The sequence below is a fragment of the Trichosporon asahii genome (genome assembly GCF_000293215.1).
Source record: "Trichosporon asahii var. asahii CBS 2479 unplaced genomic scaffold scaffold00070, whole genome shotgun sequence".
NCBI lineage: Eukaryota > Fungi > Basidiomycota > Tremellomycetes > Trichosporonales > Trichosporonaceae > Trichosporon > Trichosporon asahii.
Window position 1 is genome coordinate 2,419,067 of NW_014040855.1, and position 15,051 is coordinate 2,434,117.

General features: G+C 56.5%; 10 protein-coding genes and 1 non-coding gene across 11 annotated transcripts; 4 read left to right on the forward strand and 7 right to left on the reverse strand.

The window, feature by feature from the left end:
• Positions 1–87: 87 nt before the first annotated feature.
• On the reverse strand, positions 88–915 carry A1Q1_04778 (uncharacterized protein; the record flags this gene model as incomplete). The annotated part of the gene is made up of 1 exon (XM_014323016.1): positions 88–915. The coding sequence occupies one exon, from the start codon at positions 913–915 to the stop codon at positions 88–90; it is 828 nt and encodes a 275-aa protein (XP_014178491.1).
• Positions 916–2,234: 1,319 nt separating this feature from the next.
• Positions 2,235–3,104, reverse strand: A1Q1_04779 (uncharacterized protein; the record flags this gene model as incomplete). The annotated part of the gene is made up of 1 exon (XM_014323017.1): positions 2,235–3,104. The coding sequence occupies one exon, from the start codon at positions 3,102–3,104 to the stop codon at positions 2,235–2,237; it is 870 nt and encodes a 289-aa protein (XP_014178492.1).
• A 235-nt stretch (positions 3,105–3,339) lies between these two features.
• A1Q1_04780 (uncharacterized protein) lies at positions 3,340–4,209 on the reverse strand (the record flags this gene model as incomplete). The annotated part of the gene is made up of 1 exon (XM_014323018.1): positions 3,340–4,209. The coding sequence occupies one exon, from the start codon at positions 4,207–4,209 to the stop codon at positions 3,340–3,342; it is 870 nt and encodes a 289-aa protein (XP_014178493.1).
• A 475-nt stretch (positions 4,210–4,684) lies between these two features.
• On the reverse strand, positions 4,685–5,467 carry A1Q1_04781 (uncharacterized protein; the record flags this gene model as incomplete). The annotated part of the gene is made up of 1 exon (XM_014323019.1): positions 4,685–5,467. One exon carries the CDS (start codon positions 5,465–5,467, stop codon positions 4,685–4,687), a length of 783 nt encoding a protein of 260 aa, XP_014178494.1.
• Positions 5,468–6,025: 558 nt separating this feature from the next.
• A1Q1_t494 lies at positions 6,026–6,124 on the forward strand. The gene has a single exon. It is a non-coding gene; the product is annotated as a tRNA-Glu (tRNA).
• Positions 6,125–6,307: 183 nt separating this feature from the next.
• A1Q1_04782 (uncharacterized protein) lies at positions 6,308–7,150 on the reverse strand (the record flags this gene model as incomplete). The annotated part of the gene is made up of 1 exon (XM_014323020.1): positions 6,308–7,150. The coding sequence occupies one exon, from the start codon at positions 7,148–7,150 to the stop codon at positions 6,308–6,310; it is 843 nt and encodes a 280-aa protein (XP_014178495.1).
• Positions 7,151–7,573: 423 nt separating this feature from the next.
• A1Q1_04783 (uncharacterized protein) lies at positions 7,574–8,497 on the reverse strand (the record flags this gene model as incomplete). The annotated part of the gene is made up of 1 exon (XM_014323021.1): positions 7,574–8,497. One exon carries the CDS (start codon positions 8,495–8,497, stop codon positions 7,574–7,576), a length of 924 nt encoding a protein of 307 aa, XP_014178496.1.
• A 297-nt stretch (positions 8,498–8,794) lies between these two features.
• Positions 8,795–9,766, reverse strand: A1Q1_04784 (uncharacterized protein; the record flags this gene model as incomplete). Its single annotated transcript, XM_014323022.1, has 1 exon — positions 8,795–9,766. One exon carries the CDS (start codon positions 9,764–9,766, stop codon positions 8,795–8,797), a length of 972 nt encoding a protein of 323 aa, XP_014178497.1.
• Positions 9,767–10,695: 929 nt separating this feature from the next.
• A1Q1_04785 (uncharacterized protein) lies at positions 10,696–11,517 on the forward strand (the record flags this gene model as incomplete). Its single annotated transcript, XM_014323023.1, has 1 exon — positions 10,696–11,517. The coding sequence occupies one exon, from the start codon at positions 10,696–10,698 to the stop codon at positions 11,515–11,517; it is 822 nt and encodes a 273-aa protein (XP_014178498.1).
• A 508-nt stretch (positions 11,518–12,025) lies between these two features.
• Positions 12,026–13,675, forward strand: A1Q1_04786 (uncharacterized protein; the record flags this gene model as incomplete). Its single annotated transcript, XM_014323024.1, has 1 exon — positions 12,026–13,675. The coding sequence occupies one exon, from the start codon at positions 12,026–12,028 to the stop codon at positions 13,673–13,675; it is 1,650 nt and encodes a 549-aa protein (XP_014178499.1).
• Positions 13,676–13,890: 215 nt separating this feature from the next.
• On the forward strand, positions 13,891–14,943 carry A1Q1_04787 (uncharacterized protein; the record flags this gene model as incomplete). Its single annotated transcript, XM_014323025.1, has 1 exon — positions 13,891–14,943. One exon carries the CDS (start codon positions 13,891–13,893, stop codon positions 14,941–14,943), a length of 1,053 nt encoding a protein of 350 aa, XP_014178500.1.
• Positions 14,944–15,051: the final 108 nt, after the last annotated feature.

A 15,051-nucleotide genomic window follows, 5' to 3' on the forward strand; every position in this document is an offset into this window, starting at 1 on the left:
CATATCTGAAGTTCCGGACAAACAACTTGATGTCATCCAGTTCTAAGCTTTGTCTCAACATTGTATCCCGCCAGCCTACCAAGTTGATTAGTTGAAGTCCACACCTCGAATCGTGACCTGGCTTTCCGGGATGTTGAAGCACTTGGCGGTTGCGCTGCGAGTTTTAACCAGATCGTCAACCCAATAGTCTTCACAACCCAAGAGGACGACCCGTAGCTCTGGGTTGACTTGGAGATTGACGTCTTTGAACAACTTCGGAAGATACCCCTCGTCCGTACCCACATGCAGCTCGTACACGCCCCGGTTTAGGACGCCATCCACGAGAGCACATTGCGATCGAGTGCCACTGGCTTCTTCTTCCTCGTAGTGCCAATCATAAGGGTAGAATGTGACACTGGGGGCAACATGGTTGAACGCAGCTCCCTGGCACTTGCACGCAGAGCCAACGGCGACGGAGAGAGACCTGCAGGGAGGTAAACTGATAGTGGTGTTAAGTGTAGCGGTAGAGCGGTCGGGAAAGACTTCTTTGTCGTGCTCAATCCAAATCTTGGCGTGAGGCGGTAGAAGCTGCAAGAGAAGGTTGACGTGTTCAGTTGCGGCGTCTGTGTGAAGTTTGAGGTCCCTAACCTTCCGTATTGCAGCAGCTCGCGAGTCTTTGCTGCCATTGCGATAGAAGTACGGTACACGGCGAGCGCTGAGGTAGTCGCCGCCTAGGTCGCCGCCCCATGAGATGGCTTCGATTGTGCCCGCGGTATTATTCTGCAGGTGAAGTGTCGGTCCGCACAGCATGGGGTCGACCAGGCGAAGCATGGAGGCGGAGACGAGGCGGGAACTGAGGAGAGTTTGCCAATCAGTGTTGTGAAGAATGTCCGCTAGAATATGGGGAAACCAGAGCGGATCCAAGCTTGGCGACATGGTGATGAGTGTTGTCGACGTGAGGAAGTGGTGGAAGCGAGATGGAGCCTGGAACGGTTGTTTGGTTCCAGGGCGTCGAAACCGCCGATCGGCTGCTGCGAGGTCGGAAGCATTCTGGCCAGATGGTGAGACGAAGGAATAACACCAGACACTCGATGCATTGTCTACAGCTATCATATCCCTTGGCGCTCCGGGAGCTTCACCTCATAATGCATTTGCTGCCTTGGGATGCTGAAGCAGCGCGTCGTATCTCTCAGAAGCTGGTCCACTTTAGTGGCGGACAGTGCGCGGTCGCTCGAAAACAGAATGTGAAGGTCGTGATGGGTATGTTTGTTGACACCGTCGAACAGCTTGGGAAGGGTGCGGACGTCGCCTGATACATGGAGATGTCTGACTCCAGCGTTGACGGCTCCCTCTGCGACAGGACAGTGGACAGACGTGGTTGAGCGGGATCCAAAGCCGCGGAGCACACGTTCGAGGTGTAGTCTGACGGTGGTAGCTTCATGATGCAAGGCGGCGGTCGGTGTAGGCGCTGCATCGCTTGCACTGCTGATGGAGTCTTCACTCGAGTCAACGTTCAGGTAGCGATCTTCGTCCCGTGCAGTGAGACAAAAGCAAGACGTAGGGATGTGGATCTTGAGAGACGAGCACGGCGGGATGCAGACGCCAGTGGTGAAGACCCTCGCGTGATCGCGGCCGAACGACAAGACGATGTCGCATGTCTGCCGGGCGTGCTGCAAGAGGTCGTTCAGGCGCGGTGTGGCGAGAAAGCAGTGTATCTTGAGACAGCTTGCGCGAATGACTGATGAACGCTGCGCCTTCACGCTCCCGTTTGGGTGGAAGCAGGGGACGCGGCGGTTCTGGGGCTGCCGGACTCTCGGTAGACTCGTCGCAGTCAGTGATGCCGACGAATCCGCTGCATCGCTCCATATGTCGAGGGTGTCGCCACTGAGCAGGCGGTCTGCAACGCCGCCCATTGACAGGGAGACAAGGCGTGCTGCCAGAAGAGTTTGCCAGTCGGTGAAGGCGAGTATGACTTCCAGTATATGTGGGACGCTGTTGGGGTCGAGACTGAGGCTTTCAGACATGGCGAAGGTGACGATGATGGTGAGGAAGCAAGCGAGCAACGAGGAGCTCAGGTCTCTTGGTGGAGGTTCGCACACTGAGTAAGCTGTACCCGCCGAAGCGTCCCCGTGCTACGATAAGACACATAGAACACAGCCAATATCATTTACATCCATAAACGTAGAGACTCAAGCATTGAGATCGTGAAGGGCCCGAGGGGCATGGTATGAACATTGCTAACGAAACACTAGGTTCTAAGGCTTCTCAACGTAGTGCACCTGATGCACTGGGATCTTGAAAATGACCGCTGTGTCGTGTCTCAGGTTTTCGACATCGGCGCGTCCTAGCTTCCTGCAGTCTTCTTCGACGTGCACGAGAGTGATCTGGAGGTTCGGGTTGCTCTTGACGTCCACAAGTCGAAAGGCGAACGGCAGTACGCACACGTTGCCTGAGACTTCAAGACGTTCGACGATGGGGGTGACAATCTGCCTCACAAGACAACAGGGCGGCAAGAAACTGGCAAGTGGTTCCTGGCACTCATCAAAAAGGTGCAGGGTAACGAAGCTCGAGTGGTGCTTGAGAATGCCGGTCGTTGGCCCGTCGCCACCAAAGGTTTCCACGTTGCTGGGACTGCAGCAGAAGCTGATGACCTCCAGTCCCAGAGATGCGGTGGGCGGGATGCAAAGAGCCTGACTCGACGTGGCGAATCCCTCTGCGTGGTCAAGGTGGACGTGGCATGTCGGTTGTATGCACTGAAGGAGATTCTTTATCTCTGGGGTGACGACAGGGCAGACCAGTGTGAGCTGCGAAGCTCGGCCAACAGCTCGATACTGTGCTTCCAGATCACCGTCGGGATGGAAGTACGGAACACGGAGTCTGGGAGGACCGTTGGTGATAGCCTCCAAGCTGGAGCCGACTGCCGAAACACTCCTTGAGTACGAATTGGGCACTGCGTCGGATTTGGAGTACACGATCGATAGGCATTCTCCAGTCAGAAGGTCATCTGCAACGTGGCGGATTGAAGAAGAAAGGAAGCGAGAAGCCAGCAACGTCTTGCGGTCGGCATAGAAGAGGATCTCCTCCACTATGTGAGGGAAAAAGTTGTGGTCGATGGTGACAGGCATCGTGGAGAGGAGGATGATGATGAGAAAGGGTGCAGTGGCAACATCTAGGCGTCGAAGTGAGAGGGTCCTATGCCCAGATTCTTTGGCCGCAAGGGGGCGCGTGAGGATGTGGAGGGCGCGCAGCGAACTAGAATAATCGGTGTGTAGGGCTATCCGCGTGCTCCTGCTCCTGCATACACGCGCTACCTCAGGACCCATAATCAGATGCATCAGAGCTTTCGGCAGCACTGTAATACTAATGGACTCTGGAGCAATCAAAGGTATACTGCACCTGCTCCACTGGTATCTTGAAATGTTGCGCTGTCGCCTGGCGAAGGGAGTTCACAGCTGCGGGGCCAAGTCCACCATCACCCTCAATCAGGATCTGAAGATCTGGACTGCTATTCACGTTGACATTCTGAAAGTGCCTGGGCAGTGCACAGACGTTTCCAGATACTGTCAGATGGGTGACTCCGCCATTGACGGCTCCTGCGACCAGCGGACAGCGGTAACATACAGTCGAGGAGGTTGTGTCTGTAACAGACTCGCTTTCCACATAGAGCCTCACTCGAGAGGCATTGTGCCGCAGGACACCGGGAGCCTCGACGGCTGTGCTTTCTGGAGGCACGCGGCCACTACAAGAACAGCTCATCGAGCTTTGAAGGCTGAGTGTTGCGCAAGCAGGGAGGCAGATGTCGGTGGCAAAGGAGAGGTCGTGAAGAGTGTCGCACCAAAGCTCAACTTCGCACGATGGATGGACCTGCTGCAGAAGGCTGTTTAGGCGACGCCTGGCGAAGTTGCAGTTGATAAAGAGGCGTAGGATTCTTGCCCGGTTGACTGCCTGATACTGAGCTGTCAGGTTGGCTGTGGGGTGGAAGTAAGGAACAGTCCGACAGGAAGAGATACAATCCTCGGATGGGGATCCGTCTGAGAATGCAAGGAGCTCGATGTGGTTTTCCATCGCGTAGGTTTCAAGGATGAGGTAATCGCTGCTAAGCAAACGGTTCGCCGAGTCACACATGGCTGTCGATACAAGGCGGGCAGCTAGAAGCGTTGGGCGGTCTGTAAGACGGAGTATGTCCTCAAAAATGTGGGGAAAGAAGGCCGGAGAGAGTGTGGTGGGCATGGTGACTGTATCGAGGTGAGAGGAGGTAAGAGAATGAGGCAACGATTGATGAAGGTGGAGGTCTGGCCGTGACATGTGGCTGGTGCGTCAGTGCACTAGATCTAACTTTTCAGCATACATGTGTAGGCGTTCACGATGCCCTAATCAAAAGCCCTCCGGATCTTTACACCCTTCATAAGGATGCTCATGGCAGACTCCTAGGTGTAGGATACTGCAAGTCTTATCTGTGTGAAAAGCCCGTCTAGGGCCAAAGATGCGTTACGAGGAGACTGTCGCAGGTCGTTTTATAGGTGTCCATCAATAGGCAGCAAACAGAGTACATCAAGCATGATCTTGTGGAACCATACCCGAGCTTGCGGTGTTCATGCCAAGCGGCGACCTGCAAGCGGAAGTCGTGTCGAGTCGAGGTGTTTGTTTGGTTCCAGGGTTAGAAGAGGCCGATCACGTGCGATGCCGTTGCTCTCACGTTCAGCCCCTACCAGTAATAGACGCGGCTTTCCTCGACGCTAAACCGTTCTGCAAGCTTGAGCCTAGCTCTCTCGCTTCCTGATCCCCACCGCTTCTTGACACGAACACGCAGCTCGGGATGAGTATCGATATCCGCGTCTCCGCAGAGCATGGGCCGAATGTCGCTGAAGTAGTCGACGAGGTCCAAGTGGTGAACACCGAGGTTGACCGCCCCGTCAAGGACGACACAACGAGGCAGGCCTGACCGCTCCTCCCCACCACCGCTGACGAAGTGTATGGCAACGGCCTTGGACTGGTGGGTGAGCTTTCCCCGCGACTCGTCCTGGCAGGCACAGTGCGGGTCGATCTGTGCTTCAATCGTGAGCCCGGCGCAGACTGGGATACGGGTGTCCACGTCGAACACTGCCGCAGGTGAGTGCAGAAACACAACTTCAGCCTCGGGGCTAATCCACTGGAGCAACTCGTTCAGTCGGAACGTTGCACGCTCGCAGATGACGCGTATCCGTTTCGCCCGGTTCATCGCTGCTCGCTGAATGAACTCGTTCCCTGACGGGTGGAAGTAGGGTATGCAGAGGGGATGGTCGTACAGCCAAGGTATCCAGGCGCTGACGGTGAGGTCTCCGGTCGAGTCAGTCGACAACTCGAGCAAGTCCTTGCATAGGAGAGGGTCGACGAGACGCTTCATCCTCGACGATACGAGCCGTAGTTTGAGCAGAGTCGGCCAGTCCGAGGACCACACAACAGCCTCAATAATGTGCGGGAAGTCGTCGGGGTTGAAAGTCGTTGACATCCTCAGGACGAGGTCCGGCGATAGTGGTGAAGAGATGGACAACAGAGCAATGGACGGAGCATCACTTCTTGGAGCTGGTCGTCAGTAACGCTGAAGGCTGTCCGATGACGTTTGGGGTCGTTACAAACTCGAAACGCCGGGAGTGTCAGGCAACCCCATTTTGAACACCGACCTCGGTTATGTTGATCGTTATCTAAGCCAGCCCTGCAGGCAAGTGAAGTCGCACCAACAATACTCAGGTAGCGATCACAGCATGGTGACGGCAAGCACCGGAGGTACAATGCGCAGTGTAAACTCCTTTGGCAGGATGCCATGATGCAAGTCGGACTGCAGGCTGCCATTTATGTGCGGATAGCGCCCGGTTCCTCGGGGTTTGGTTTCGATCAGGGCAGTGAAATCTTCTTTCCTCAGAACAACTCCTCGCCAGCTTTGTTCGGCCAGGAAACTCTCGCGACCTGTCCGTGCTCGTCGTTCTCAATGCCTGCATCCAAGGCAGCAGCGACGGTGTCAGCGTCGGCGGCTGCTGAGCCGCCTGCGCCCTCGCTACCAAACAGCATCTCTTCGCTAGTATATCGGTTAGTATAATCGCCTCTCAAATGAGAGCTCCTCACTTCAAAGTGGTCGCGATAGAGCAGGGTTCGACTCCCTGGCGGAGAACAGAGGCTCTACAGCCTCACTTTTGGCATGCTGGATGCCTGTTTCGAAGGTATCGAGACTGCAGCTGGTTCCCCCAGTGTCGGGCTGAAGTCGGTAACGCAGCTGAGGGTGTGGCTTGCAAGGGGTGCTTCGATTAATGCGCTATGATTCGGATCAATACATGCATGTACGCCAAAGCGGCTGTTACCACCCCTTGTCATAAACAACGTGAATCTGATCCTCGGGGAGGTTGAAGCGTTGCGCGAACTTGGGTCCGGCCGCTGCCACTTCGGGTCCGGCAGGAGCGGCGACAATGGTGATAGTCAGATTGGGATTGCGCAGAACATCAGGATGTCGGAAATGAGACAGGATCCTCTCGGGATACGTGCAGCTGATTCGCAGGGCCTTCAGGTTGGCGTTGATAAGGCAGTCGAAGTTGAATCGTAAATCGGGGTTCTCCCGACATTTCTCGCATTCCGTGCGGTAGTCCGACGTTACGAGTCTGAGTTCTGAAGCGTTGAGCTGTACGCCTTCTCCGCAACCAGTTGGGCTAATTCCAGGATCCTTGCAGGCGCAGAAGGTTGACAATTCGATACCCAGGTGGTGCGCTGCAGGTAGTTGAATTCCTACGAGAGGGTAGCGGTAGTCATCCCTGTAATCTATGCGCGAAGTGAAACGGATATTGCTGATAAGAACACGAAGCTCAGGGTATGTGGTTTCGTTCACTTGGTGAAGCCACATGTACTTGGTGTTGCGAACAGCCCTTGCACGAGACTCGAGTGAAGAATGAACTGACCCACTGGGCACACGGGGGTCCTTAGGAGATTGCGGCCTCCCATTTACCCACTTGTAGTAATCGGCAAGCACTTCCGGCGCTTGGCCCTCCCGAACCAAGACCTGCACGTATCCGCTCTCCAGCTCCATGTCCGCTAGATCCCGCATCGCACTGCAGACTTGTCTTGCGCTAAGGAGAGTGGCGTAGTCGACCAAGGTTAGGATGCCTGCCACGATGTGGGGGAAGAATCTGGGGTCGAGCAGCGGAGCCATCGGGAAGAGCGGGGAATTGGAAACAGTTGCGTATGTACGAGGCTGAGAAGGCGGGATGAGAAACGAGTTTCAATGAAGAGTACGGCGAGTCAGACGAAGATTGAGGTGAAGCCTGTAGCTAAGGAAGTGATGTCGGGAAGTGAGGAGTGAGGAGGAGGAAGAATGCGGGACTTGGGTTTGTGGGCGGTCACCAGTAAACGTGGTCCGGTGGAGGTCAGTGTGCGCCCCGTCCCAGCCTGCGACTAACCGTCGATTGCACTTCTGCACTGGCCGCACAGGTCTCAACGCGAGAAGCGCGTCCGTCCTGCGAATGCAGAGCTCGCCGCACCCATAAGCTCTGCATCAAGTTCTCGAATATGAAGGGAATCGATAAAACTCCCACTATACGCAATTTCGCCACGCGCGCATTCACTTAGCAGCTGGTTAACTACTTATTCCCGACTCCGTAGCTGAGCTCTGCAAGTTCTCGGAACTGTCCGTATCGTCTTCCGCGTCGTCTTCAACCTCGTCGTCAGAGTTATCTTCTTCCTGGGAGCCCTCAGGGTCGTGTTCACTTTCGCTTGAGTCTGTGCCCGCGAGCGCCTTCGGACCAGTCGCTATGACATGGTGGATGTCCGTGTCGAAAACCGCAGCGAGCTCCTGCGAAACGGAGGCTGAATACTGGCCGAAAGGGATATCCGAAATGATGGCCACAATACAAAGATCGGGGTGATGCTCGCTGCGACGGAATCCTTTGAAACCCTTCACCCACCCGAACGTCTCGAAGATAGTCCTCTTCTCATCGGCTGAGATGGCTAGGGTGTGCACACTGGGCGACAGTAAGCCCGCGGCAATCTGGCAGATGCTACCCTTGTTGTTGCTTGTTTTCACAACAAGATCCACCAGCACGACACGCGCGGCATGCTGAAAAGCCTTGGACCGGTGGGCGCAGTCACAAGGAACATCGAGAACCACCTGTAGTATGCTTGCGTCCGGGAGATTGAATCCTGCATCCGTTCCCTTGTGTCGCACAACGAGATGACAGTCAGGGGGCAGAGAGCGGAGCACCTTGTTGACACGGGTTGACGGAACAGCACCGTCAAGGGCTATTTTGGAAGATAAGATAGGGAGCCGAGGCGGAAGGCTAGATCCTGGACAAAAGGATGGCAGGCAACCCCTGCGGGTAGCTGCAACTGTCACTCCGTTGCTGCTGTAGAGCAGAAGCGTACCGCGGGTCAGCTCGCGGTCGGCCATGCTGCGGAGTGACGAGTTGACGAGTCGCAATGTCAGGAGGTCGGGGTAGTCAAGAAGTAAGAGGATCCGATCCATGAGATGCGGGTAGCTGTCTGGAATGAAGGATGCCGACATGTCGTCCGGAGCTGGTAGTGAGTCGAGGGTGATGGAGACAGGGGATGAAGGCCTCAGAGAGCCCTTGACAATGCTAAGAGAGCCTGTCCATGATCTGTGTGTATACGTGTGTACCGTGGGTGAAGATGCACAGCATATCGTTGCTCCAAGGGCGGAAGCAACCGTGGAGGGGCGCAATCGGAACTGGGGAGCATTGGATGTTGGGCAACATCGATACAAGACCTGTTTCAATGCTACATGGTTGCAAGGGTAATCTGTGCATGTTCAATACGACAGTCTCAGGAGGTTGAATGCGTCTCAGAAGCCCAATCGAAGAGGGGAGGCGATGCTGACGTGCGATGTGGGAATTCGAAAGTGACCAGCAATGTCTTCCTGCAGATCGAGTGCGCCATAGAACCCATGGAACGCAATGTCACTGCACTCGATGCGAACACGCAGTCGCCTGAAGATCTGTGCGCCGAGCACCCCGTAGAACAGGAGCCGAATGACGTTGGACACATGACCAGCTGCGTGGTTGAAGCCCTTCCAGGTCACTGCGATGATCAGCGTTTCGACGCCTTGATTGAGAAAGTCGACGGCGCGGCCCCGCGACGCAAAGTTGGCCTCGTCCAGAAGATGGGTCGGGTACTCGTGGATGTGGAGGTAGAGCTTGAGTTCACGCGCGCCATGCCGAGATATGAACAGTCTCCGTCCCTCCTCGCCACCCTGCAGGTACTCCCGTCCAATGTCCAGCCGTTGAATGCGAGGTAGTGCCAGTGGTCGCTGAGCAGTGTTTTTGATAGACTCTATCGTCACGACTGTGCCGTCCTGGAGGTGGCTAAGCCAAACGTTGAGGCGGGCGTCGAGAGGCATCCACTCGCTTGTGTTGCCGCGGATGTGAACATGTCGTGCTCTGCGGATCGCTGATGCTTGCAGTACTTGATCTCCCGCTTCATGGAAGTAAGGAAGGCGTATATTCTCCGCCTGCACATCCGCCGGTCCGCAGCCGGTGAAGATGAAGGACAGGTCCAATGTCACAAACGACCTGTCAACCAGGGCCTTCAGCGCCGAACAGACGCATCGAAGTCGCAGACGCTGTTTGAGAGGAAGGCAGTTGATGATCGTTTCGAAGACATGGGGATAGTCTTCTGGGAGTAGACTGGGAGGAAGCGATCGGGGGAGGCGACCACTGCTCGGCTTCCGCTTCCAGACTACCTTGTCGGAAAGCGACGTTCGAACTCGACGCAAGAAGAGAAGCTTGCTTGAGTTTGGCGGAGGGAAAGAGGCCATGTTGTTGAAGTGTAGCTTGCAGAGATGAGTCGGTCAGTGGGTTCCCGCATCATGGTCGTGGAGGACAGCGCTGCCGGGGCTTCTTCACTCCGCCTACAGTTGAACCGAACTACGCCCGAGCGAGATCCCATGCAATCGGCAGCTGCAGATCTCTAAACATCCTGGGACTCTTCGACTTCTGCAAGACTCTGCGACTTCTGCACCGCTTGCACTGCATGTACGATCGTGCCTTTTGCAGACTGGGGATTGGCCGGCTTAGCAGGGTCACTGCGTGCCGTCCGACAACGTGGCGAGGTTCTCTTTGAGGGGCCGAAGACGATGCCTGGAGTCGGAAGGGCGGACACAATGAACGTCGTGCAGAATGTAGTGTGCTCAAGTGTTGGTGCACGATGAATTTACCATCGTCTCCGTGAGTCGTCCCGCAACTGTCACTGTGATGCTTAGAGTGATTGACAGGTGGATGTCGGAACTCCGGTGTCCATCTCGGCTATCAATAATCGCAGCCGGCTGGACGGGAACAAATCGAGTCACGACGTCAGCAGACCTTTCATGATGATGACGGAGTCTACCTACCCTCCATTGACAACCTCTTAGAATTCGCCGCACTGGGAATCAGCAGGGCAAGCGTTACTACAGGTGGTCGCGTGATTGAGGGATGAGTTGATTCTTCACAAGGAACGGGTGGCAACTCCTGCAAGTTCTCGACAGTCTCCCCTACCTTCGCCGGCTCGTTCGAAGCTCTGCCATTCAATCGGAGACGACCGAACGTCGGAATGCGCCCTCAAGATCCCAGTCCTGTATGACGTCTCCCATCATTGACGTCTCGAAATGCAGCTGGCGTAATGGTCCGACCGGTCTGGTGAGCAGAAGATAAAGGAAGTCGGCTTTGAGCGCCCGCTTCTCCCCATTGCTCAGCTCAGCGCATCGAGATGACCTGGTCTATCCCCATCAGCTACGAGACGCATCCCGACATCATCGACAGCATCTTATCGGGAATCGACTATCATTCGCTCCTCAACCTCCGCTTAGTGGACCAGGACTGGCGCTATGCTGTGGACTTCTTCCTCGCGGGGAAGTCGTTGACGATCGACAAGTTCTCGACGAAGAAGGTGCTTGCTCGGAACCGACGATACCTGCCGCTCCCCGTCTTCCACTTTCGCGGAGATCCCATTGCTCAGGCTATGCTTATGCGGAGGGTGAACCGCCTGGTCATCGGTGCCCCTGTGCCTGCACAGATGAACAAGGCGATGCGGGACCTGAGTCGGGACTGCTTCGTCATGCTCATTCATCAGCACGGCGGCGACCAGCGTGTGACTCTAGCTGTGGACCGCCTGGTGATTACGATCCCTCGCTGGTGTGATTGCGCCTCTCGACATCCACGATCACTCATTCACGACGCCCGCGAAGTTCTTCTCCTCGTTGGGGAAGCCAGTCCCGGGCAATCGGCGTGGGACGGCGGTGATTATGACGACCAACGGGGTTGCCGACTGGTGTTGGATGCAGTAACACCGAGCGTCAAGCTGCTCCGGCTACTTTTAAGCAATGGACACAGCCTGGACGAGATTGGGTTCCCCGCGGGCGGACACTGTCGATGGGGCGATGACTTGAAAGTCGAGCTCGTGTTCACGCAATCGGCCGGGCATCGGCACGACTTCCCACCAGACCTCTGCGAGAGGTGGGCTACCAGGCTCGGCATCGGAAACGGACAAGTCTCCGCTGTCAGACGTCCGGCAGCAGCGCTACTGACATGATGGTCGGAACGTTGTCAACTACGGCTAGGAACAGGGTCGAACCTGTGAACCATGCGACTAGCGGATATTCTTCGACGTATCGGTGAACGGACCGCCTTGCCGTCGGGCACACTCATGCTTCTGCCTGCGAGGTCCAGACTTATGATTCTGTGAATACCAATGCAGTCGCAGATCAGATGCAGTCGCCGACTTTACCCCAACACGCAACATATCAGAGCGATCGGAGACGCTTAGTGACCGGACACTGCGACATTGATTCGAACTCGTTGGAAGTGAGGGGCACGCCTTGCGTCTCGGCAGCACCCTCGTCGAACGTCCGTGTGTCAGACACGAACAAAGAACCATCAGTCAATCGGCATGTCAACACAGCTTAGTTACGGTGCCAGCAGCTACTTCATCGCCTCGCGAAGCAACTTGTTCACCACCACTTTTCGCAACCTGGAACTTACCCAATCCTTAAGACTCTGGGAACAAACGACAAGACTACCACAGTCGCTCCCAACTTCCCATGGGTTTGGCGATGGGCCTGCGTCTACGCCTCCGGGCCGTCTGGCGGGGTCTGAGAAGGGGTTTCCCCGGCACTCTCAGGCGACGCCGGCACCGATCGTGTCCAACATGCCAGGCGTCCAACCCGCCGCTGATCGGTTCTCCGCTCACAGCTCCGCAGTCGCCACCCACCAGTGCGAGAGGATACAAGTCACTGAACAACCCCGAAACGCCTACTAGCCCGAAGTTCCACCTCCCAGAAAGCAGGTCCAAGCAGATCCGCGCGACGCTTACTCTGTTGGAGCCGAAGTTAGGCAAAGCGGCGGCTATTCCCGCCAAGCTGCGCAAAAGGCCGCCTCAGCCTCCTCCGTTGACGCTACCGTTCTCGGACAACACTTCACCCCCGTCGAGTCCAACTTCAACGAGGGTGCCGTCGACACGACTCCCTGCCGCCTCGCCGTTCGCGCAGTGGCACGACAAGGCGGAGTCGATGCTGGCTCTCGCCGTTACGCCTCGTCTCACCCCGATATCTGAAGTCTCCCACCTATCACTCAAGCAGCTTCCGCTCAAGCGTTCGGCACCGGCACAGCAGCCTCGTCTGACAGATTTGCCGGATGACGCTCAGGCGGCACGCTCTCAGAATGCCTGCGAGCAAGATGAAGAAACGGTCTCCGCACGCGTCCGACGCTTAGTCCAGATGGAGAGAAGGCACAGTAGCAACACTGAAGAGACTGCTCACCTTTTCCCGCCGAGCACTCCTTTCCCTCCGTCTCGTGCGTGGCACAGGACAAGCACTCGGTCTTCGTCTTCGGCTTCGGGGTCAGAGGACAGCCCGTTTTCGGACATCTACAGCGAGAGCCGGCTAAGCGCCCGACACCAGCCGAACTGCGCATCGCCCGACTTCACACCTTTCAACTACTGGGCAGTGTTTGCGCGCATCGCGTCTCACACAGACTGGAGCACTGCGCTCGCGCTGCGCCAGACCTCCCGCGTCATGCGAGAAATGGTTGAACGCTCCCTCCCTCGCGAGCTCTGGATACATGGGACAGAGGACGCCGTCGATGTCGGCTTCTTCGACGCTGTACCCGGCAACTCTGCACCCATCGTTCGGCGGCGGCTCCCTTTCTTCGCTAGGGACGAGGATGACGCGAAAGGGCGACAGGCTGGAGCTCTGTGGCGTGCGACCTCCGTCGAGATCAGTGGTCTGTCTAGCAGAGTGTTGAACGGCCATCTGCGTGGACTCAGCCCACGGGCAAGTGTCTTAATTCGCCGACTACAGGGAACACGCCGGAACCCACTCCTCCTCCCTCAGATCGAGAGCCTCATCATCGACTCCTTCCACATGCGCTCCCTCCGCCTGCATACGAGGCACGAGGCCCGCAAGCTGTACCTCGTCTGTCCCAATCCCCGCTTTCGTGAACGTGCCGGCCGCCGAACTGCGCAGCTTCTGAACCCTAGCGTACGATATCTGTACATCGAGATCGGTGGTCGGCGGACTGCGCACGCAGTCGCCGTTCTCTTCGATCGACTGAAGGAGACGCAGCTGTTCCCTCGCCTCGTCTACGAGATGGGGCACAGGGGCGAGATCATTGAGTGGGAGAGATTGCTTCGGGGATCGCTGAAGTCATGGTGGGCTGGGGCTGCTCAACAGCTGCGCCAGCTCTCAGTGTAGCATAGTATCGGCCATGGACCATACGGACACGTTGTATGACTTGTGCACATGTAACACACTGTGATACTCAAGACAGATCGACTGGCAATCGCGGATTGTCTACCTTAGTGGGACGGAATCAGACGTGGTCGGAGCTGGGGCGTTGCACTCACCACAGTCCTCACACCGGACCTCTCAACTCGTACACTCTCACTCTTGAAGCTTAACCACCAGGTATGACCAACACCAACCTCAGCAACTCTCTCGGCCTCAGCGGTCTGTCGCTGTCTGACAATGCTTCGACCGGCAAAGACCACCGTCTCGACAGCTCCGCCCTCCCATCGCTCGAAGGCTTTCCTGCAGTTGTGGACAGTATCCTCTACCAATCCGACAACTCTACTCTATTGGCATGCCGCCTCGTATCGACATACTTCCGCGACCAGGCAGATCGGGCGCTCTTCGACGAGAGCCTCATCACGGACCTGAGCAAGGGTGACATCGTCATCAAATCGAAAGGTCGTGTGCTTCCCTGCTTCCATCCCGACAGCCCCGAGGAAGGCAAAATAAAGACGCTCAGCTCGACCGTGGTCACGACATGCACTGCCTTCTCGCACTATCAGGAGCTGGCTCCGCTTCTGATCAAGTACCTGCCGTGCAAAGGAGTGCTGATCATCTATGGTATGCCCCTTGCCGAGGGCCACATCAAGTTTCCCAAGATCCATTCGCTTCAGGTGCAGCTGGATCTGCGCCGGAAGGACGCAATGACACCAACTGCCACGATTGAGCACGAGAGCATGTGCGTCGCAATTGACCTTCAACTCCCCCTCATGGAGCCAACGCACTGGTGGAAGATCATCCCCTTCCTCTGTCCCAACAGTCTGCATTGCGCTCACATCTGGGGTCATGGCAAGCCTCGCATGAGCTGGATCAATCTCGGCCCATGCACTCCTGAGCCCGGCCAGTTTCCCGGCACCGAGTGGCTGGACGAACGCAACGACAACTGGTTCGTACACGTTAGCTGCCCTGATCTCAAGGGTGGCGGGCTGAACGAAGCCATGCGTACCGGTGTCAGGCACTCCCTAGCCATCGTGCTCGCCTCTCCCGACGAACGCCTTCTTGACAGCACCGATGGGAGCCCATTCTGGGGGTATGAAGGGCCTTCTCGGGCCGTGATCATGGCCGAGGCGCAGGCGAGGGCCTGTGAAGAAGACGCCTCGGACTCGGACGAGACGGTCACCAGCCCGAGCGTTGGCGCAGACGAGCTCATCCGCAGCTGCGCCCAGCAGTAGCCGTGTTGCATACGAGCCGACCAGCTCTGTTCATACATCTCATGTAGTATTCCGCCTATGCATTCCGTTAGGCCATGCCTCACTCTCCGCGCAGCGAGCAGCTGTTCA